This window comes from Camelus bactrianus, chromosome 33, assembly GCF_048773025.1.
Source record: "Camelus bactrianus isolate YW-2024 breed Bactrian camel chromosome 33, ASM4877302v1, whole genome shotgun sequence".
NCBI lineage: Eukaryota > Metazoa > Chordata > Mammalia > Artiodactyla > Camelidae > Camelus > Camelus bactrianus.
The window spans coordinates 22,737,117-22,761,116 of record NC_133571.1 but is presented as its reverse complement, the minus strand read 5'-3'; the positions used below and the strand labels follow the sequence as shown (position 1 = coordinate 22,761,116).

Genomic DNA, 24,000 nt, shown 5'->3' with positions numbered 1-24,000 from the left:
TGCCAAGAGAAATCAGAGTCAAAGGTGAATTAAACCACACACATTCTATTCTTTTTACCTATTCATGATTGCTTTTGTTAGGGTTTGAAACTCTGGGGCATGCTGCTTGACCAGGAGAACTAAAGGGCTCAGATGGTCAAAGGGACCAGTTTGTCCCTGGTGGGCCTGCGTCACTGCCATGGCCCTGTGCACAGACTCAGAGGGCAGGCAAGAAAATCATGAGATATACAAGATCAGGGGGCCTTAGAAACACGACGTCCAAAGAGAAGGGGCATGAGGCTCAGAGAGGTACAGTAAGCTGCTCAGAGATGCACAGTTAGTAAGCCCCAGAGTGGAGACCTAGTTTAGACTCCTCCATTCCCAATGTAACATTCATTCTGCTATCTAGATTTTGATGACTCAAAATATGCTTTTCTGGCTGGAGAAATATGCTTTAAATGCCACAGCCATGGAGGTTTGCGGGCACACACACACATGGGCGTGCACGGCCTCAGAACACCGGGGATACGTGTGTGGAGAGGCGGGGAAAGGCAAGACCTGACCCTTTGCATCAATCCAGCAGTTTTAAAAGTTTAGTATGATTTCGACTCTAATCTTTACAGATTTAACCTCGTCGGTTGGGCAGGACAGATGCGGGTCCCATTTTGCAGATGAGGAGGGAAGTGAAATGTTTTGCCCAAAGTCTCAGAGCCCACTCATGGCAAAGGAGAGGGGAGTGGTGAGTGGTGAGCTCTCCAGACACAGAGATTTCTTCATGCAACGTGACCCCCATGAGCTGCCCCTTTGCAGCATGTCCGGAGTGTTGGAAAAACCACACGGCAGATCTCGGGCCCACTTACCCCTGGAGCCCTTTCTGGCCCATCACCTGTAGGAGACACAAAACCATGTCCCCACCCTCCTCTGGGGTAGCAGCTCCTCCGAGGTTGTTGCCTTGGCCCTGGGACGCCAAAGATACCAGAGTGTGTTTCCTTGCCCGGAACTTTAAGTCACTTGGGCAACTTTTTTTTTTTTTTAGCTAAATACCAGCAAGCAAAGAACAAACTGGGTTGGCATCTGGTGGTGGGGATAGGGGGTGGAGGACAAAAGAACAGAGCAGGGCGGCCAGGCTTTATCAACGCCACCATGCCTTTCCCCTGGCGGGCATCGCCGAGGAGCCAGCCACTTGCTTCTTTACAGTTTTAACTAAAAGGAGCATTCCAGAGGTGAATTAACATTTAAAAAGAATGTAAAAACTCGGAGCTGTTCTAATGATGATTAATGGAGAGCTATAAGGGGGCCGTGACCTGCCAGTGTCATTAAATGGATTGGCAGGTTTCTGAGCATTAATTATAAATAGCCACAGGAGTTCTCCCCGCTTAACAGAGTGATGATAAATCCAAGCCTCTGAGAGGGAAGAAGAAAGGAAAGCAAAAAGGGGAAAAAAGTTTGCCTGTTCGCGTCCGCCTGTGTGTGGTGGGGAGAGGAGAGAGAGGGAGCAGAGGGAGTGAGATAAATGATAAATTAGACCCTGCCAGTCAATCACATTTCCTAAATGTTTTATGTCCCAAAAGCTATAAAAGCAATATTCCTTTCTGCCCTTATTGGAACCATTTCTGTACAGCAATCACATCAGTTTCCTTGGGGATTTCAACTGGAATGTGCTTTGCCTTTTCTTTTTCTATTTACTCTCCAGCCTGCGACCAAGGGAGGGTCAGAGTCCGCCTACAAATGGGCAAGAGAGAGACCCAGTGACCAGGAGGGGCGGGTGGGGGGTGAGAGGGGCTGGCGGGGGCCCGGCTTCGCTGCGGTGCCCACAGCGAAGTCTGGTTCCTGTCCTGGGAGGGTCTCAGCCAGGAGCAGGCCCAGGCCAGATACAGGACAGGAAAGCTTGGCTCCGCCAGGATGGGATTTGGTCCCAGAGCCCAGGGCCACACCTGGTGCCTCCGTGGCTCAGACGGCAGTGTTTGCTGAGAGAGGGCATGAGCGCAGGAGCAAGGGACGGGTTTGAGTCCATACGGCGAGACCAGAACGCACGGCGGGGGCCCACCGGAGACGCCGCATCACTGCAGACACCTGGGCCCGCGGACCGCAGGGCAGACAGGCGCTCGGGTCGGACACACCTGTTGGCACAGGTGCCTTGCTTTTCCCCAGAATAGCAGGGTGCCAGCTTTCTCCCAGCCTGCTCTGTGGAGAAGCACTCAGTCACTGTGTTTTGGAGCCGGAAGGGAACCCAGAGAGGTGGAGAGATGGTCCAAACTCACTCCGCTAACTAGTTGCGGAGCCAGCACTGGACCCGTCTGGTGTCCTCTCCCCAGGACGGCACATCCTGACTCCCGCCCCACCCCTGTGAATCCAAATCTCTAGGCAAAGCAACCTCACAGGACAGTGTCCAGGGAAGGCCAGGGCCAGGGCCAGGGACGGGCGGCTCTCCCTGGAAGCTACCTCCCTGGTGACTGGGTTTTGACCTGTTGGGAGGGAGACAGAGGCCAGGAGAATCCAAAGCCAGGGCTTGGAGTAGCAGGTACTCCTGGCTGGCATTCCATTGTTTGTGTGCTGTTCCTTCGCAGGGCCTCCCGCCCCACAAGTCGTCATTTCAGCTGATTGGGAAACGGCGCTGAAAGGCCTGCTTCTCTGGTACCATTTTCTTCAGATCCTATTAGTTGCAATACAATCACAGAGAATACATCAATTCCTGGCCTGCCCGCTGCCGCTGCCAGAGCCGCCTATTAAAAAGCGGCCTTATTAATGGAATTGTACACCTAGGATTAATCGCCTGGCGTGGGCCATTTACATTTCTCATTCCACAAGCACTTTTTGTTTGCTTAATAGGCTGAAGGAGGTAGGAAATGACACAACAAAAGCCTCTCCCAGTTGCCACGCGGATCACTGGTGGGGTAATACCCCTGCTGCTGAAGCACTGCAGAGGTCTGAGGCCTGGCATATGCCACTGGGTACGCAAGGCAGCAGCCGGCCAGCGGCGAGGAGAGAAGGAAGGAGCGAGGGGGGGGAGGCCTGGCTGAGCGAGGTGTGTGCACTCTGGGGAAGGCGCACAGCCTCCCGTTCCCTGTCCCAGAGAGACACGTGTGGAGGGAACAGCTCGGGGAGGGGGCGCGGGCCCTGCATTCACAGCATGGGCGCATCCTACCTGGGTCAGGAGTGGCGCCTGCAGATCGTCCTCTATCCAGGCTGAGCTGCTGTCCTGGTCGGGACCCTGCCATCCTTGCTCTCTGCCGCCATGTCCCGCTCAGGGCTCGGGTGTGTCCGCTCGCAGTCAGTCCAGCCCCGGGCCGAGCAGAGCTCCATTTGGCACGAGGAGGAGCATGTGGGCAGGTGGAGGAGACCACCCGCGCCCGCTGGGCCGTCTTTTTCCTGTGGCTGTGGATGACTTTGGACTAACAGTTTGGGGGTGCTCTTCAGAACTTGGGAGGGTAGTGAAGAGCACCGTGGTGCCGACGTCGTGAGCTCTCCAGACTCCAGGAGGTCAGCTAAGGGCTCGCTGTCTGCAGCAGCAGTCTGCGCAGGGGTCTCTAAGGACGCCAGCCTTCGGAGTGGGCCCTGCGTGGCTGCAGGGGCGTGGTGCCGAGATGCGCCAAGGGAGGCCAGGATGCCCCAGCCCCCGGCCTGTCTCCACCCAACTCTGGAGAGTGGGGATGACACACCCACCCAGGCAAGGGTGGCCATTTACCCCCATCACACACTGCCTGCCCAGAGGTCCCTGGGACAGCAGAGAGGGGTTCAGACACCCCAGGGAACCGTCACTCAAAAATAATAGGCCTTGCTCCTTTTACTCAAACCCTGTCTCCAGAGAATCCAGCCCCTGCAGGGCAGAAAGGGGAGTGGGAGGAGAGAGACACGTGGGTGCGCAGGTTCCGCCCTGGTGGGGGGTCCAGTCTGGTGATGGGCAGGGAGCGGGCTTCCTCTCCCCCAGCAGGAGCCACACGTCCCAGCCAGGGCCAGGCGGCCACCTGACCCCACGGCCGCCTGTCCTCTCTTCAACGTGCTCGGGGAGGCGACACTTAGAAAGGCTCACCCTTCCGACGAAGATGCGGTATTGAACTTGCTTCTCTTTTTGTCTCTGGCTGGCTGGCTGGCTTCCACCACGCCCCAGGGAGGTCCGTGCAGGTCGGAAATGGTGAACAGCTGAAGCCAACGAAGCCCTGGCCCCCTCCCCCGCAGGGGCTCCGGTCACACAGAGGGCTCGCGATTCCCGACGCCGTTCCCGCGGCAGCTGAGTGCCTGGACATGGAAGCGCTGTAACATAGTATGACTTTTTGCCTTAATGGAATTTTTCTAGACCACTAGGGAAAAGAGACTCCATTAACCACACTACAAAGGCCTCCACTTATTAGTATTTTAGAACAGTGGCAAAACATTTTGTGAATCTAATTATTGCTGACAAATATGAAAATTGAAATCAAAGTTAGATTTTCAGCTACAGCGCCTCGGATGCCATGTCTGACTTCCACGATCACATCAACACATTTATTCTTCCACTAGTTTCAGCAGAAGATGGGCGGTTTTCCCTCTCCCTTGACCGGCTGGCTTCCCTCCGCAGCCCCCACGCCCTCCCCGGCTCGGACCCTATATCTTTTGAAGCGTGAAATCTGACACATTCATCTTGGTGGCTGGCACCGGCTGACCAGCTTCGTGTTTACCTGTCACGGATACAGGCATGGGCTGAGCTGGGGGAGCGGCTTCTCTCCACCCCCTCCTCCCGCCCCCAATCCGAACCTTCTCTTTTTTCCAGATAAAAGTGATTTGACTGATTTCACATTCCTCATGATATCAGGACAGAGCCAAAAAAAAAAAAAAAAAAAAGGACTTGTCAACACCTTCCTTTCTCTCCCCTATTAAGCATACTGTAAAAATCAATCCCTTTTGTCACTTGACTCTGCTTGCGAGAATGTTTAATGGATGTCAAGGGAGTTAATGATCGCTGGTAGAAAATTCATTTTAGATTTGCTATTTATAAAGTGCTCAGTGCTCAGGTGGGAAATTAACACGAGGCAAGGAGTGGGGTGGGTGGGGGAGGGAACGGAGCCCGGGCCCTGCCAGGCTGGCAGTTGCTCTGTGTGGGTGGCACTTGAGGCGTTCTGGGGACAGAGGGTGCGCGTGCCGGGTGTGCCGTGGGGCACAGTGCGAAGGGTGCAGGCTCAGGAAGCATCCTGGCCTGCGCAGGCAGAACTCTCTCCACCAAAACTGTCTCAACAATAAAACCCTATCTGCTGCACCCAGCTCCCAAGTTGTAGAAGGGATTAAATAAAACATCACGCATTAAACATTTACCAGAGCCTGGCACTGAGTACTAGTCTGGGTTTAAAAAATGTTCGGTTTCTTTCCCCATGGCCCCATAGCCCCAGGAGGGGATCAGGAAAGGGTGGGTCAGTGCAGAATTGCCCCAGGATCTGGAACCGACCCGCCAGAGGCGCCCACAGAAGAACCCTGAGCAACACCTGGTACCTGTGGCACCTAGGGGACCAGATAACCTAGTGGTCCTCAAACTTTAGCAGGCATCAGAACCACCGGAAGGGCCTCTTAATACACACACTGCAGGGCCTCACTTCAGAGTTTCTGAATGTCCACAGGTCTGGGGTGGCACCCCCGAATCTGCATTTCTGTCCAGTGCCCAGGTGGTGCTGACCACACTCAGAAGCACAGTGACCGCCGTGCAGAGGGAGCTGTCTCCTGAGATGCACGCGGCGTCGAATCACCTCCCCAGTGGAGCAAGTCCGTCCCCACCTGACCTGCCCCCGCCCCTCAAACCAGTCCAGGACTCAGAATTCTCAAGCAAATCAGTGAACGCTGCTTCATTTGCTCCCAGATTTTACCTTGCTGGCCAAAGTTGTGTCAGTGGCGCGTGGAGCTCCAGGTCAGAAAGCGTGGTCCGCCCCTCACCTTTCTTCTAGCCTCTCCTCTTCCCGGCCTTCCCCGGGATGCTTCTCTGTTATATTTGGATTAGCTGCAAATCTCCTTTGATTACTCACTGTGTTGAAACAGACAGCCTGTTGCCACGTGTTTGATTACTGAATCCCGGGGGAGTTCCTATTTGCAAGGCAGCCAGTTACAGTGCACTTGGCCCTGCACACGCTCATTGAGCTGCTAATTCATTGTCTAAGAAGTTGCTTTTCAGTTTCTGATTTTTCAATAATAGGCTTCTCATGAAGCCCTTAAGCTTCAGAAATAAACCGAAAACTGCTTTTCCAGTCTCCTACATGAACACAAGCAGATCAGGAAGGGGAGGGAAATGGGAGTAGTTTTGCCTGTGATTCCTGGGGCTCTGCAAGCCTCGCTGGAGAACGTGCCAACGCTGCAGTTCTGGAAAAGTGCGGTGGGAAGTGCAACGGCTCGCAGACACCTCGGCGAGTGACAAATCCTGAAGTTTCTCCTGACGCCCGGGCTGCCGGGTTGCCGAGCTGGGCGGATATTCTGGGCACCAGTAAATTGTTCTGTCAGCAAGCTGCTCCCTCAGCTGCATCTTGTTAGGGAGCCTGTCGCTCACTCCCCAGTCACTGTGCCCCAGCCCCGCCCTCTGGAGTGGTGTCCTGTTACCTGGGGCAGGTAAGGGGGCTGCTGTAGAAAAGCTGCCCAGGGGCAGGGCCCCAGGGAGGAACCTCAGTCTCCCTGAACTGGCTCCACACTTCTGCTGAGGGAGAGGGGTGCGGAGTCAGGTCCTGACCCACATTAGGTGCTCTGTTATTTCACCTGCAGGGAGGAAATTTCGTGGCATGCGGATCAATTTCAACCACCATCTTGTTCCTTTCTCTGTCTATTTCTCTTTCTTCCCCCAAACGTGGATTTTTAAAAGTAATCCATTGAGCCAGAAAGAGCAGCCATTGGCTTTCGTTCCTGCCAAATTGGGTACCTCCCCATTACAAAGTTAAAAAAAAAAAAGAGTATTGAAACTCACTCTCACCTTTCCGACTCCTAATTCTGCTCAGGCTCTTTCCCTGACAGAGCTAACATGTACGGACAACAGGCGGGGTGCCAGATAAAAACAGAACAAAACCAGGAGGCCCAGTGAAATCTGAATTTCAGACAAATAGCAAATAAATGTTTAGTCCAAGCATGTGCCTTGCATAATAAAAAGTTATGTGTGGCTGCTCTGGAGTCTAAATGTATTGGGCATCCTGGATTTTTATTTACTAAGTCTGGCCACTGGAGCAAAAGGGAATTTGCATTTATTTACATCTTTTACATGTTTTCATAACTTACATACCACCAAGCTTGCTTTGTCTGGTGGTTTTTTCCTGAGATGGGAATATTCCAGGGAAACCAAGACCCTCTTACAAGAGCCTGGAGCAGAGAGGGGCAGCCCGTCCAGAGCTCTCTGCATCTGCGCTGCACAACGGCTGAGTCAGCGGTTCTCAGGTTTCTGTGTGAATCACCCACCAGAAGGGCTTCTTGAGACGCAGAGAACTGCCTTCCTGGAAGCCCCAGACTTTTGGACTCAGGGACCACGCCTGGTCAGCCAGGACTCCAAGGACTCCTAACAAGGGAACCGCTGGGGGGACCCACTGAGGGTAGGAGTGGTGGGTTAGAGCAGGTCTCAGACCACTGTTCTCCATTTTCAGCCTTTTAAGTTCTCTTCGTGGCCATCTTTATTCCTTCCCTCTTGCTGCTGAAACAAGTGTGCACAGGATTGCACTGGGCTGACCTGCAGGCAGGACCTCCCCCGCCAAGCACAGGTGTGCAAGGGCGCCGCGCTGGGAAAGGGTGTCAGTGTCCAGGGTCAGTGCCCTGTGGTCCGTGTCTATGGTCAGTGTCCAAGTCAGTGTCAGGGTCAGAGTCCAGGTCAGCATTGGGGTCCATGTCCGGTCAGTGCTGGGGTCAGTGCTGGGGTCAGTGTCAGTCTTACTGGGGCTACAGGACAGGTTGAGGACAGTTTGCTTCAGACCGAGGCTGAAGCAGGATGCGGAAGGGCCTTCTGTGCCAAGCTAAGGAACTCGCAATTGATCTTGGGAGCCTTGTGGAGCGAGTGGAGATTCTTAGTACAGGATTAAAGAGACAAAAGTTTGTTTTTTGCAGCAAGATAATTAATTATGGGCAAGGTGGAAGATGCACTGAGCTGGATGCAAGCTGGTAGCGGGAGACCTACTGAGAAGCTGCGTTGGTCCATGGAGCAATGACGGAAGCTGAGACAGTGGGGACACAGGAGACAGAAGGGGAGGGAGCCGCTGAGTAACCGTGGTGGGGGCTGAGGATGACCTCGTGGGGAGGGACGGTCACTAACACCTGCACCGTTTAAAAACCTAAAATTGTTGGCTTTTACTTTTCCAGTATGAATTGAGTTTCACAAACATAATTCAATTAAACATGAAAACTACTTTCCAAGGAAGTTTAAATATCCCATTTACAGGTGAGGAAAATAAAGGCTTCAGAGAAAAAAAAAAATCAATTTCTGAAGTTAATGATGGACCTGGGATAAGAAGAGGATATTCTTTATAAATATATACACACATATATATGTATATATATATATATTTAATAGCTTTATTGAGCAATAACTGACATATGATGAAGTTCACATACGTAAAGTGTACAACTTAATGTGTTTTGACATACGTACACACTCATAAAATCACCACCACAATCAAGATAATGAACGTTTTACTCCCAAAATCTTCTTTATGCCCCTTTGTAATTCGAGGAAAGGATCCTCTGATTGATGCGGGGATCAAGAAACATATTTTAACAGGATAGCCTCTGTAAGCTGTAAATGTAAGACTCTGTCCGTAATTCCTTGCAGAGCTCGCAGAGAACTGAGTTGGACATGCGCTCTGACCACGTCTGGGAGACAGTGTTTACCTCTTCTAAGGGGCGGGGCCACAGCCAGACAAAGAGGTGGGAAACAAGGTGGGGGTAGACCATACTGCACCTTAAAAATCCAAAGAGGAATAGAGCCAATGTTTTATAATAACTGTAAATGGTGTATAACTTTCAAAAATTATGAATCACTGTATCAGACATCTGTAACTCACATAATATGTGCATCAACTACACTTCAATAAAAATATTACTAATAATTTTAAAATCCAGAGAGAAGAGAAAGTCATGAGGAAAGGAGTGATTAATACTCTGTGGACTCCTTTCCCGAATCACGTTCGGAGAAAACAAAAGCGATCAAATGCAAACTTCTTCAACCTTCTGGCACTAAGCTGAGAAGTCTCCCTGCCTCCCTGCAGAGCCGGGACCGCTGATCATCTCTCTTTCCGCTTTCCTTTATTGTGGTAAAATACACATAAGATAAAACTCACCATTTTAAGTGTGTGGTTCAGTGGCATTAAGAACACTCACAGTGTTGTGCAGCCATCACCACCATCCTTCTCCCCCAATTTTTTATCATCCCAGACTGAAACTTTGGACCCATTAAATAATGACTCCCCACTCCCTGCTCCTGGTAGCGCCTCCTTTCTGTCTCTATGAATTGGCCTGTTCGAAGTGCTCCACGGAAGTTGCATCATACAGTGCTTGTCCTTTCCTGTCTGACTTACTTCACTTCGCATAATGTGTTCAGGGTTCATCCACATCGTCGCATGTGTCAGGACTTCATCCTTAAGGCTGGATGGTATCTGATTGTATGTTCAGACCACGTTCTGTTGGCCCATCCCTCCGTGGGTGGGCACTGGCGTTGCTTCCACTTTGGGCTACTGTGAATAATGCTGCTTTGAACGTTGGTGTACAAATATCTGTTTGATTAAGGGACCCAAGTCACGTTATTTAGCAACGCAAACTTCAAATCCAGCCGTGTTGCTCTCTGGCACACGGCCCTTCCGCTCACTCTCTTCCCTCAGCATAAAGTATTTAACGAGAACCGTAAGACCATTCAAGGTCTGACCTCTGCCTGCTTCTCTACATACACCTTTTGTCTTTCTGCCTACAACCCCCCAGCTCTGTCCCCCCAAACTACACCGACACGTGCCATCTGGCCAGGTTGGACACAGGATTCCTACCGTTGCTGTCCTGCCTCTGGGCTTTGGCGTACGCAGTTTCCTTTGTTTGTAACACCCATCTCTCCTCTTCCCTGGTTAAACCCAGTCACCTCCGTCCCGCCTTTACCAGCTCTTCCTTCTGGAAGAGTCCTCTGACCTGAAAAACCGAGATGCTGCTGTAGCAAACACGACCCGCTTTTATCCCCGCACTTACCACGTCGTGTCGAACTGTCTTAGTTCACTGAGTGTGAGAACAGTACGGCTAGTAGGCCTGAATAAACCGTTCTGGAGTGAGTGAAATGTAAAGGTTAGCAAGACCTTGGCCACGCCCTCGGAGTCTATTATTTTGCATTTTTTTTTAATCATTCACTTTGGAGATGTGGACATGACATGTCTATATCCTTCAGGGATGACACAGAGATGATGGTGACAGCGCATCAGATTACGAAAACCAGCCTCAGTGGCTTTAAATAATGGACCCGCGTGCAGTGAAATTCCAAACACTCAAAAGCAAGGATGGGCGCGGTCTTAATAGTAGCTTTTTTGTCAGAGGAATGAGCACAAAATCCATATGAGCCAACAGTGTGGTGCTTCCAGAAAAGACAGGAATGCAGTAAAGGTGGACGAGACATCTATGAAGTCCGGAAGGCGGTAGGCAAGAGGCCACTCCTACTGCACCGTTCAAACAACATCAGGAATGATCTGTCTGATAGCCCTTTTGAGAGGACCGTTATCACACTGGCGCCTGTTTAGAAGGTCGTGATCAGGACGATGAGTGGTCCAGAGGTTCTGTGCATGGTCATCATGAGAGGGAACTAAGACTGTCACGTTGGGTCCATGATAGTCCCGTCTTAGAAAGGAGCTGGGTCACACAATGTCCTTGCATGTTGATAGCTCTGGCCGGCATACGTTAGGAAGAGGCAAATTTTTGCTCTGCATAGATGCATTAGGACTGTATTCAGCTGCAAGTAATAGAAACATAATTATACAGGGATTTCTTTTCCATAAAGAATGTGTGGAAATACGTATTCCAGGGTTGGCACGACTGCTCTGTTATCTTGAACTTGAGGTCCTTCTATGAGACTGAGCCACATGAAACTGCACTCAACCAGTTCTGATTCACTGAAACAGCAAGTCTGTCTAGCTCAGCCTCAGAGCTTCCCGCTTCACCATTTTTGGTCTGGTTTCTCTTGTCCTCCTGTTTGCAAGTTGGTTCCTGGGCCTCCAGGTAGGGTGCCAGGCTCTCAGTCAAGAAAGGAGGGAAATGGTAAGGTTCACACAGCACGGGCTTCCTGGGCACAGTCCTCAAACTCCCACCCAGGAAACATCTGCGTAATTTCCATCGGCAGGAACTGATGTAAAGGGCCATGAGCTCTCGGCAGCTGTGTCTGCCCTGTAGGGTCAGGTAGTTACTTCAAAGAGGAGCTGACCCTGCACTATTCTGACCCATTATGAGAATTTTTGTGAGCTGGACCTGGACATCTGCTGATGACAATCTCCACAGGCAACGGGGATAGACAGCCAGCACTGGGACCACGACTCCGGTGCTGAGTGTCTGCCCCCTGGATATCCCGGAATTGCTGAGCAGGAATTATCAAGCCTCATTCAGGTGGGATGGTTGCCGTGGGTGGGAGACTAGGCACATCCCGAGGTGTCTCACAACGCTAGACATCTGGATTTAAGGATTAAACTGTTCAAGCCTCGGACAAGGCTTCAGCAGTGCAAGAAAGTAAAAGTGGTGAAAAGGCATTTAGATCATTTTATTAAGAAGTTTTAAGGAAAAAGGGAGGAGAAATAGCAAACAATTAATTTTCATCTGTTTTCAGAATCGGTGCAATGGTTTATCCAACTACAGATGTCTGTGCTCACCAACTGCTCTGAGAAAAAGGCTGTCAATTCATCTTTTCCATGTCTGGGCCAGGTTTCCTCCGGCTGTTTAGGGGAGGGCCCCGGGGCAGGGGGTGGGGCTTGGGGGAAGAGGGAGGAAGAATCGGTTTGAAGAAGCAGATAAGAAGCACTTGTCCATCTTCTCCAGATGAAGGAACCCACCCACTTCCCTATTCTTTTAGGTCCAACCTTCCCTGCTGTTCCCTCTGATGCCAACGTGGTTCAGAGAGGACCACCCCCGCCCACGCTTCCGATCCACCAGCCACTGGACGGACTGTTCCTTCTCTTGGGTAAGTTTAGCTGGAAAGCGTGAGCTCATCTCCACCACCTGCGTGCCTGCAGCAACTGGTTCATGACCAGGTACCGCCAGGAGGAATGACTGATGTCTGTTCAGAGTCCAGAAAGGATCTTGTCAGAAGGAAGACACAGTGGAATCTAATAAGACACATCAGACAGGGCGAGTTGGAGGCCAGGCTGCAGTGTGCACAGTGAAACAACACAGGAGCCGGATGGGGGTGGGCGGTGGAATTACAGCTCACCGCGAGTCCGGGGAGCTCTGTGGCTCCTGGTAAACCCAGTGGCGTCCAGACCCTCCTCTCTCTCCCCGCCTCCCTCCCTTTGCTCCACCCACAAACACGGGGGGTCACACTCTGCCAAGTGTGCAGACAAACGAGGCAGCCCCTGCCCTCCAGGTGCTCAGGGTCTGGTGAGGGGAGACAGACATGCAGGCAGGGGCTGCCCAGACGTGCGGTGGGTATGGAGAGCCGGCCTGAGTGCCAGAGTGACGGGGGCGCCAAAGAAGAAAGGCACGCTGAGCCTGCAGTTTTGTCTTGAATCCTAACAAGTGTTTTCAGGAGAGACAGGGCGGCGCTCAGCAGAGGGAGCAGTGTGCACACGTACTGGGAGGAGGAAACAGCAGAAAACCCGAAGGAGTCCGTGGACGGGAGTACAGGGGTCAGAGAGCGGCTGGCACACCCAGGCCAGGCCCTTCCGAAGAGCTGAGACGTCATTTCATCTGGATTTGGAGTCAGGAGGGGCGACAGCCTGTGTCTTCTGGGCTGCACAGAGCACACTGGGAGACCTCCTTTAACAAGAAGACAGAGTAACCGGAATAACCTTAGAAAAGGGCAACCAGCGCCCTTTCTGCGGGTGACTGTACAGAAGCCAGGGGAGCTGCTGGGAACAGGTAACCTAGGAGGAGGGAGGGAGTCGTGTTTCCAAATATTTGACAAAAAGTTGTGCTGAAGAAAAATTAGACTTGTCCCGTGGGTGGCGGTGTTAGTGACAATCATAACACTATTAGGTTGTATTTATTGAGAGCTTACTATGTGCCAGGCAGCCGTCCAAGCCCTTTATCTGCAGTAACTTATTTAATCCTCCTAACAGCCCTTAAAGGTAAGTCTCATAATTAGCTCCATTTTATACAAACGGGAACACAACCACACACAGAGGCTGATGAAATCACCGAAGGTTTCAGACGAGGAAGCGGCAGCGCTTGGACCCAGGCAATCCAGCCACCACGTTCCATTTTCTCTCCAGACCCAGAGCGAATGGCTGGGAGGCCTGAGAAGGCAGACTCTTCTCCTCTGTCCCCCTGTCTCCCAGAGCGGTCAGATGCAGCAGCTGCCTGGAGAGATGCAAGTTCCCCCGTACTGGAGACAGAAGTTGGGGGCCACGCAGCTGCACTGTGGAGGTGTCAGGGCTCCAGAGGGGAACTGAAATGAACCACCTTGAAAGCTCCTCAGGGCTTGGGCCGTTGTGACTCTGGGGTTGGCTGACACAGAGTGTGAACACCAGGTGAGCTACCCACTGGCTGCCCTTGGCACAAATCTGCAGCATAGCTCTGCTCCCCAAGTGCGTCCTACCCCTGCTGGCTCCATCAAAAACAGGCGGGCTTCCACCCCAGCCTGCACGGCAGGACCTGACCTGGCGTGGAGAGGAGAGCAGGCTTCACTGCCGCCGAACACGGCAGCTGCAAGGTTGCCACTGGGTTCCAAGCCTTGAGCCTTCGGGGCCCATGCGCAGGACAGCAGCGGAGCAGCAGTGGGGTAGCCGGTTCCTGGGGGTGGGGAGCGGGAGTGGAGGCCGGGGGAAGAGGGCTCTGCGGATCGTCATACTCAGGGACGGAGTGTCTGCAGGGCTCGCCGTCACTTACTGCTCACCAAATCCAGCTCACACATTCATCCGCCACCTACTCTCACGCCTTCAGCCACCCTGAGTTTCTCGTGTGGGACTGATCAGTTACAAGTCAGTGTCATTCCCGAGTCCTCCAAACTGAAACGTTGTGACTGCTAGTCCTTTTCTCCCACCTGAAGATGCTTCCAGATGAGGAATCACACGTGCACCTCTGGAGACGTGGTGCGGCGTGGAGGACACAGCGTGCGGTGTTTGCACACACACCACTCACACGTGCCGACTCTGCTCGCCCGCCTGTGACTGTGTGTATGCTCTTAGCTTCCTGCAAACAGAGGCTCCTCTGCATACTCCTTTCTTGCACCACTACCGTTCAAGTACCACACTCAGAAAGACTGTGTGTGGAATTGCGCAATGTCGAACTTGAAATGAAACTTGAAAATCTTTTAGGCCAGCTGCTTTATTTTCAAGATGTAGAAACTGAGGGAACGCGTCTCCTTCCAGGCTGTTGAACATTTTCAGATGACTTTGGAGGTAGGGTTTCCAAACCTGGCCGCAGATTGGAACCTCTCAGAGAGGTCTGAAAAGTATCAGAACATCTCATGAAGAGATTCTGATTTAATGGTTCTGGGATGGGGGCCAGATATTGACATTTTTATAAAGCTCCTCAGGAGAGTCTACAGTACACCAAATTTGAGAACCTCTGGCTTAGACAACAGGCATATTGCAAATAAACACACTTTTGCCCCTAATTCCTGAGGACCTCCCAACTTCTGAGACGGGGTCCGAAGAGGAATGGCTCCAGGTTGATTGACTTGGAAGAATCATGGGTCCATGAGAAGGGTACTCACTTGTTCTTCTATGGGAGAAAAGCTGAGACTGAGCATCGCCCCCACGATGGAAATGCAGGCAGAAGCAGGCAGCCAAGCCATCATCCTAGGGCTTCGGGGGGGAGCGACAGTGCACAGTGTGAGCAAAGGAGAAGCTAAATCCCCTCTGGGTACATATGGCTGAAAACACAAGGTGATGAATTGAAAGAAGACTTGGTTCCCACACACAGTTACAGCATCAGAGGAGCACAAATAAATGACGAGACACGTTGACGAGGCCAGGAAGCCTAAATCAGTGTGTGATGAATGGGGAGCCAAAAAGACGGGCTCTCAAAAGGCTGGTCATGTTAAGTCTCCTCTGAAACAGGAGTCCCTCACACGGTTCATCTGCTTCATCCCGACTGGCTGCCTGCAAATCCTGTCCTGAGTAAGCGTTCCCCCCTTGCCTTCTTTGGTCCTCTGGTTCTGTGCAGAAGACAGGGGACAAAGGAGGTGGGCAGGCCACCGGACAGGGTGGCACTGGTGCCAAGAATCAGTCACTAATTTGAGTGACAAGAGCCAACGGTCACAGAGCCAACCACCTTTTACACCAGCCTTCGTTGCCCCCAGGCCGCATGAGGGCACATCACACGTGCATGAGCTCCTTCGGGGCAGGAGCCAAGGCGGCGTAGCAGAGGCGGCCGCCCTTCCCTGATGAACACAGAGCCAGGCTGTGCATCCTCCCCCAGTGCTCCCTGTCCAGCAGCAAGGGTCCAGGATGCCCTCTCGACGCCCGCCATCATTTGCACAAGCAGCTGTGCAGGGACCGTGTCACCAAGCCTCCGCCTTTCTTCTGGCCCTCCTGTTGGTGCTTCCCAACATGATGAAAAAGGACGGCATATCAAGTCAGTTCTGGGAGACTGCTCTGTCTTTAGTTGGTTTTGGCCACTGATTTGCTCGCCGCGTCTACAACAATGCACGGACCATAACAGGTTCTCAATGAACACTTGCTGGTTGATTGAAATGATGGGCAAATAACTAGATTAAGTCTGTGCTGGCTGAGAGTTTGGTGGTACCACCACCAACACAAGCAAAGGAAGCACTTCTAAAAGAGGAAACTCGAATGAGCAGTTGAAGCCAAAACCAGCTGGTCTTTGTAGTTTTCATATTATTGGTTTTTTTTAAATATAATTTATACATTTTTTAATAGTTATTTATGACTACATTTTGTGTCATATCAACAAAGGTCTTTCTTATTCTGTGACTATAAAATAATTCTCCCATTTTTTTCCTGTTGGTTTTAAATTGTTGTGTTTCAAGTTTGTATCCTTTATCCAGCTAGAATCCATCTGGAATTTATTTTGCTAGAACATAGGAGGCAGGGAGCCAACTTTTTTTTTTCCCTTCCAGAATGCTACCCAATACCATGTATTTAAAACACCACCTTTCCTCTCTAGATTGCGAGTGTTATGTACTGAATGCCCTTGTGTATTTGGGTTGGATTCTGGACTTTGCAGCCAGCTTTGCAGATCTCTACTCGTCTGCCGGGACCACACTGTTTAGATTATTGTAACACTCTGATATGTTTTGATATGGGAGGGCTAGCCTCTCCTCATTACTATTTTTTTATGGAAATTTTTTTCCAGCCAGTCTTTTGAACAGTATTTTATTACTATAAAGGCCAATACTCTTTGAGAAGCAAAAAAAAAAAAAAAAAAAAAAAAATCAAATTTAGTAACCCAAGATGTCCTGAGCAAAGCGCTGAAGAATGTGTTTTCCAATATTTGGTTTCTCAGCTTGACAGTCTCTCTTGAAATACTCTATTCTCAGCACTGAAAATGTGAGCCGTTGTTGGTTGGTTTTGCAGTTTGCAAATGACTTACAGAGCTCTTGGCAGGGTTTCTGTTTTCCTTTTTGCAAATAAACAAAAGGCCATTTCTCTAATATGACTTAAGTGGGGGAGATTCTGCGATCTCTTGTCTTGGTTTCGGAAGGAGGAGAAAAAGAGAAGAGAAAAAGAAGGGCAAGTGGAAAGAAAAATGAGGAAAACTGAGACGAGCAGGGTCTGGACGGAACAGAAGCAGGACCGAGGCAGAGGGAGTGTCGCTGAGGACGCTGCCTGGGTGGGAGCTCCGGCATCAGTTCCTGGGTCCCCTCCCCCTTGCACCCTGTCATCCGAGCTCCTTGTGACCCGGAGGGAGGGAGGGAGGGAGGGAGTACAGACTCCCCTCCTCTCCCAGGCAAGCCTGCATGATGGAGCAACCCCTGCCGGCTTGACCCAGATCTGTCAGCTGATCAATTATTTTTCCTATGGAGGAGAGGGGAAAATGAAAGGAGGGAAGAAAAAGGGAAAGAGAGAGGGGAAAGGGAGGGCAGAGAAGAGGGGGAGAGAGGGCAGAAAGAGGGAGGGAGGATAGGGGAGAGAAAAGGAGGCTGAGGCAGGGAGAGAGGATGAGAGGGGAGGCAGAGGAACACACCTCTCTTGGATTTAAGCTCTTTTAAGTCTAAGCAGTGATAGAGCAGACTTAACCCAGGAGGGTGCAGAAACAAATGCACAAATGCGTAAAATAAAGTATAAGCTCTCAGGGGTTCCTGAACAGAGTCATCAGCAAAGCACAGGATAGAACCCTCTTCTTCCCGCCCTTCGCCAGGCCGAGTCCAGCTGGCTTCTTCCCTCCAAAACTCCAGCCCACCTCCTCCCCAGCACCCCTCCCTCTGCCATGTGTCCTGACCCCGCCGCACCTCCAGGCAGTCTCCTCCCACAGAAGGTTGGGAGGCCCGCTCCGTGATTCTTCTGAATCCTGTAGGTCCCGTAGGGTCTTGGCCCACGGGTGGGAGGAGACACTCGGGAGGATGTGGTACCCTGACCCCCTCCCACCTGTAAGCCATCGATTACCTTATTTTTGCATGTTTTCATTTTTTATGTTTAATTAGTTTTATTGAATTTCAAATGACTGCAGACATAAAGTAAACACGTAACAAGCCAACAGAGCAGAAAGGAGGGGAACTGCGTGAATACCAGCAGGCTCAGCGTGGAGCCCCACTTAGCACCGCGTGCTTGCAGCCTGACAAGCATTAATGAGTCCTCACAACACCCGGGGGAGCTGCTCCCCGTCCGGCAGGCAGGTGGAAAGACCCGCGCGCAGAGGAAACTGCCTTCACCTGCAGAAAACGTGGGCAGCTCTGAGACTCTGAGTTCACATGTTCCCGCTCCCCATCCAGCCGTGCTCAGGCCACCAGAACCAACCTGAAATCTGAAAGGCATGCACATCAGCGTGCTTGAAGGGTGTGCAGGACCTCTGCCGAGGCCAGATGGAAAGCAAGGCGGGTTTTTTTTTTTTATCATCCTCATCATTCTAGTTGGTGGACAGAAGCAGGCCATGAGCTCCAAACCAAAACACTCTGGACCAGAGACCTACCCCAGACACCACAGTCCTCTCCAAAGTGCTTCCACCATGAGGAGACAGCAAGAGCCTCGCGGGATTTCCAGCATGCGTTCCTGCATGCGCCAGAATCACGTGTCCCATATTGACCGGGAAATGTCACCACTTCTTAGGGTCTCGAGAGAGCTCACCTCATCCCAAGGGATAAACTGGGACTAAAGCCAACCCAGGTTTGGCCCGTCCATGACAAGTAGCTGGTCCCAGCCTGGGCCCCTGTAACTCAGGGTGGCCAGACTGCACGCATGCAGGGGACAGAGCCCCAGGGAGCGGCGAGAAGACAGTGCCCAGCGGACGCTGAAGCAGGGACCCAGGGGAGGCCCTTCGGGGTCACAGCTCGCCCTTCACACAAGCACCGTAGGAGAGGCTACTGAGGAACCACAGAGGTCAGGGCGGCCGTCATAGCCGATGAGGAGCGGTTCCAGGGCTCACGTTTGGTTTTAAAAGTGAGAAAAGGGAAGAAGCAGCACAAGGACCCGACTGTGCTCCTGGCGACCAAAGCTGCCCCCCAGGGGCGGCCTTCACGAGCAGGGCCTGCTGGCCCGGCCGGGACTCCCCAGTCCCCGCGAGCAAACGCCCCAAGGAGAGGACTGTGACTGTGTGTGAAGGACACGGGTGAGCTGCCCATGGCTTGTCCCCAGCGCAACTCGGAGCCTGAAAGCCAGGGTCCACTTTGTGAAGTCCCTCTGTCGTCTCCCCTGATTTTTTTTTTCTTTTTTGCCAAGCTTCCAAGTGCTTGGACATCACGCCCAGGGTCCCATCGTCCCAAACCGACTTTTCACTTTTCCTGTAAACACGGTTAGGGTCTCATCCGCCTCCCTCGCATCCCAGAAGCACCACCCGGCCTGGCTGCTGCTGGCACCCACGTGCTAGCTCGCGTGGCAGGAACTTGGCCCATCGGCCCTGCTGAACGGCGCCCTGTCTCGGGTGCCCAGCAAAGCAGAGTGTGAACACAGCCCCGTGCCCTTTCCCCTCCCCTCTGCCTGGCTTTTGTCGCACGTGGGCAGATGAGTAGATGTGGACGTGAGGAGGTGAGAGAACAAGAGAAAGGTGAGACAGGAACCCAGCCAAGCTCATCGGAAGGTGTTGAAAGGAGCATTAATCCTTCGAAGGAGAAGTGGTTTCTGGAAAGAGGGGAAACTGCTGCAGCACCAGCCATTCCTTTCAGAGCCTCCCGGGGGCAGGGGTGGGCAGTGCGCTGAGAAGGATGGAGCCTAATCCCATCGGAGTCCCGGCGCGGGTTCCCGGGAAGGAATGAGCAGCTGCTGGTTAATCAACCCCAGTGCGTCTTAGGGCCAGAGCCCCAGGGCGCTAACCCCCCCTCCCTCCCGCCAGCCCTAATCAGTGCAGATTCCCCCCTCCCCCGCTAAGCTGGATCATGGCTGCTGGTGGGGTTGGGGGAAGGAGCAGGTCAGAGAGGGGTCCGTAACCTGCCACTGGCCCCGCACACCTCTCCAAGAAGACAAGAAACCCAGGAAGTGGCGGCTCTAGGAAGAGGCAGCTTAAAACAAAAACAAAGAAGAAAAAATCGCCTTGGAATGTGTGCTGCATTCTAACTAGTCCCTCTGGGTCAAGGCAATAGGGGTGGATTATTGTAGGCAAGACCCAGCTGCCCCAGTGATTCTGTAAGTTTGGTAAGAGGTAGCTGGCTGACTCCGGCTTCCATCCCCTGAGAGGGAAAACATACATCACCTTGGCTGGCCCAACTGGCATGTGGTTCGGGGTCTTGGGGGTCATTCTGCCTTAAAATTGGGCAGCCCTGTTCGTTTATGACACATTGAAGCCTCTTCAGAGCTGGCTCGAGGTGAGTAGCACAAACAAGACCATGACTCATCTTAGGAAAGTCAGGATTTGGTAGAAAGTAAGGAGGGCTGAGATGCCCCGGTCACCTCCAACCCCCACCCCAAGGTGGGGGCAAGATCACAAAATTAGATTTCCCCCTGGGGGATTTTTACCACCACTTTCTACTCATCTATTCAGGGATGATTCGAAGTGTGGACAAATATTATGCTTCCCTGCATTTATTTCTGATGAAAAAAAAATCACATATGCTAATCTATATGTAAATTCAGCATGGCCCTGGGGCTCCTGGCACACTGCCAGTTGGGCTGATGGTGGCAGCATGTTGGCCAATGTCTCCAGTCTGAAGTTGCAGGTAGAGGAGACACAGACCTCAGGACAGGTGGAATTTATGGAGGTCTTGGGACTTGCCCCGATCCTTCCTCTGACCGCTCACTCCATCCCTTACCTAGTTAGTTCCCATTTCTGTGGTTAGAAGCTGTTTCCCTGAGGCTGCCTGGCCTTGAACTCAGTTTCCCCACTGCTGGAGTCGGGGCTCTGATCTCACCCTGTTCACCCAGTACGAGCGGGGGTGCACACTCTTCTGCACGCACACTCGCACACACATGCACACTGCTGCTCTGTGTTACGTAAGAGCAGCCGATCAGGGCTGCCTCCACGTTGCCTCCTTCTCTCTCACACCCACCACCCCCGCTGAGGGAAGAGGGGTCCTGAGGCCAGAGCCACTCTGTGGCTGGGCGCAGCCGGCGTCATCAGGAGACCCCTGCACATCCCACCACTGAGGGCTTCCTTGCCATCCGACTCAGGTCCCTCCGGTGCCCCCTTGCCTTCCTCCTTGAGCCCCAGCCAAGGGTACACACACATTTGACACTTCCCAGCCTGGTCCCTCTGCCCACCTTGTGTGGGTCCACATAGCCGCCCCTGCAGCTCTGTCAAGAGGACAGTGGCCGCCCCCAAGCCTACCCTCAGAGGGAGGTCAGCGGGACTGGAGGTGAGAACCAGTCGCGACCACAAGAGCCCCACACTGCAGTAGAAGAGGACGCAGCGAGTGAGCGTGAACTTTCCTCTGGGAACCCAGCTGCACAGGCCTGAGCTTCCACATGGGGTCCTCCGGGAGGGCCATGCTGGACCACCCAGGGAAACTTTCTCTGCCTGCCTCCATCCCTGTGAGCGCAGGTAATATGGGAAAGGCAAGCCAGACCCCCGAAGGGCAGGGTGGGTGAGCAGGGATCCCTGCTGGGGGGACGCGAGGGCCGGGACAGAGCGCGGGGGCCACCCGTGCAGCAAATGGACTCAAGATTGAAGCAGATTCCAAAGGCACCCAACGCATCACAGCCACATCTCAGCCGGGGAGCCAGCCAGGCCCTTAACTGCAGCCTCTCAGCTTGGCTTCCCAGCCGATAAATAAACAGGAAATTAGCATTCAACTCTTAATGCCGCTCTCTCTTCAACTTAGAGCTTTCCTGAATCTCAGAGCCCCAGGGTTCCTCCCACAGCCTTTCACCTGCTGGTCACCACCCCCTGCCGCCCCCCTCCCCCAACACACCCCCAACACACTGGCAACGATCGAGGCTGCCCACCGCGGCTGCAGACTGCTCCAGCCCTTCAGTGGATCTCTGACCAGAGCCTCCCAGGACGCCCAGTTACCTGATTATGTCTAGCCTGCATTTTTCCGTTTGCTCCTTGCAGAAGCTTTGCAAGTTTACTGGCCGACAGAGATTTAAAGTTTCCTCCTGTAATTTCTTCCCAGTAACATAAGCAACACATTAGCAGCCCCGCCGCCCTCGGAATCTGTGATTCCATGTGTCTCGGTTGTGTGTGTGCAAGACGTACATGGAGCGGGGCGACCAGCACACAGCCGCGCACCGAACAGGAGCCCCAGACACATTTTTCTTATGCATATACATCCCCCTATTCCGGCAGCAGCCAGAATCAAATCAATATTCTCACAGCCTGGTGGGGAGGATGGAGTCCCAGCCATGCTGTTTGAACGCTCTCTCCTCCACCTGCAAACCGCGCAGCAGAGCCGCCTCGGAGAGCCTGCAAATCGCATAAAGCACCCTGTGCAATTCCTGGGTCGGCTGTAGGCAAATCAATAGCCAGCTCTTACCTTGAAAGAGAAACAGAGCAGCCAGCCCGGTGAAGATTGCCCAAGAGAGAGAATTGTGCATTTTTGCCTGGATGGTTTTCATGATTTTTTTCTCTTCTTCTTTTTCTTCTTTTTTGTCAGGTTCGGTTTTTTCTTTCTTTCTTTCCTGACAGATTGCGCTGCTCTCAAGCCGGAGGAAGGAGATTTAAATCCACTGTTTTGCTGAAGGACACGAGAAAGCTGAGGCTGTGAGAGAGTGTGACTTCCCAGTAATTATCTCTACTCATACTCTGGCACCGAGACACATCGTACAATCTGGCCCTGGACAGCCCTCCTACAAGCTGCAATCATTGGTTCTAATCCAAGGATTGACAGAGCTACAACACACGCGCGCGGGCACACACACACACACACACACACGCACACACTCTCAGGAATCATTTACTGGGCAAATCAGGCTAGCTGATTAAAGAGACAGGAGCCTGGAGAGATGGTGTGATAAATGCCACTTGGCCCCTTCTATATTACTTTCATTTTTTAAACTGACAGTCTCAGAGCCCCAAGCATCAAAAAAGCCCTTCCTTCTGGCATTCCCTGGCCTCCTGAACTCACATTCCCTTGGCACTGGAAAAATCCTGTAGCCAGCAACGGCTTACGGGAAATTTTTAAAGGGACATTTTCATGCTTGGTGAAACTTGCAAAGATGAGTCAAATTTTATTCGTGGGTGCTTATTTTCCTCTTCAATGAAACTATCATTCAACGACAGATCTTTTTTTCTCTGTCTCTCATCTTTCACCTTTTCCAATCAACCTCCTACTTTGTTGCTTTCAAAATAATAAATAACTTTCTATTTTCTTTTCCTGTCACCCCATTTCAGAATACCTGTATTACTCCTATATTTCATCCACTTAATTTATTTCCCGGAGGCATCCTCGTGTAAATGATACCATGGAAAGGGATGGGGCTTCTGGAATTTGAGAAGAACTGCAGTCTGAATATGGAGGAGCTGCTCCAAACGGGAACAAGGGGTGAGTTAATTCCACCCACATTCACCAAAGTGAATAATGTAAGTACTTGTGGTTTGAACTGCAGCAAGACAGACTTAGGTTAGACATGCGGAAGAACTGTCAGAGTGTTGACTTTGCGTGTGGCTATAAAATGTCCTCAGAGAGTTGCAGATGACACAGCTTCTTAATGCTGGGTAAGAATGAAAACCTGACAAAAACAATCTAACGGATGTGATGACTTTTTGAGAGATCTAACTGTAAGGCCCTGAAAACTGATGATGTAATTTGTGGTTTTCTCTTATGGGAAGTAAGCTACATGATGCCAACAAAAATTCTGGAGAACTTAGCCCCTCATAGCACCTTTCTTAGCTGGTTCTGACAAATTCATACCATCATGATGCCGCCACACACAGTTTTTGAAATAAGTCTTCCAGATTTCCGCAGTAATTATTAAACCTTCTTTTAACCCCCATAATAATTTTAATGTATATATTCTTAAACTGCACAGAACAAAAGTGCTTACTGGGTGCACAAGTGAAATAGAGACAGCTCTGCCATTTTGCACAAGCCTCAGGGGCGCCCCCTGCAGGTGTGCAGCCCAGTGACTCTGAGTGGAAGGAGCACTGGGGTCTGGAGACCTGCCTCCACACAAACCAAGGTACTGTGAGCAGGTCAGTTTATTTCTGTGAACATTGGCCTCCCGTCTGTACGAGTAGAGGGCTGTGTCTTGAGTCTCTTTTAATTTTAAAGGTGTTTTACATTAAAAAAAATTTTTACTGCCACTATGTTCTAATTCATATGTCCATCAAAATGCCCTTGATCGTGTGAGCTCCCAAGGGACAAGCATTTTATCTCTGCACCAGTCTCTTTGTGCAGTGCTCTGCAGAGTGACATGTGCAGTTAAATGCTTTGGAATGGCTGTGGCG

General features: G+C 51.8%; 1 protein-coding gene across 3 annotated transcripts in view; it reads right to left on the bottom strand.

Moving 5' to 3' along the window:
• The window catches only part of NTM (neurotrimin), an 826,130-nt gene extending 803,658 nt beyond the window's left edge, over window positions 1–22,472 (bottom strand). For 2 of the 3 annotated variants that reach the window (XM_074356873.1, XM_074356874.1), the window contains exon 1: window positions 22,088–22,467. In XM_074356873.1, coding sequence (XP_074212974.1) covers window positions 22,088–22,169 — 82 coding nt within the window. In that variant the 5' untranslated portion in view covers window positions 22,170–22,467. Of the gene's footprint in view, window positions 1–22,087 lie in introns of all 3 variants that reach the window. The other variant, XM_074356875.1, reaches the window with a different exon arrangement.
• Between the last annotated feature and the right edge of the window lie 1,528 nt (window positions 22,473–24,000).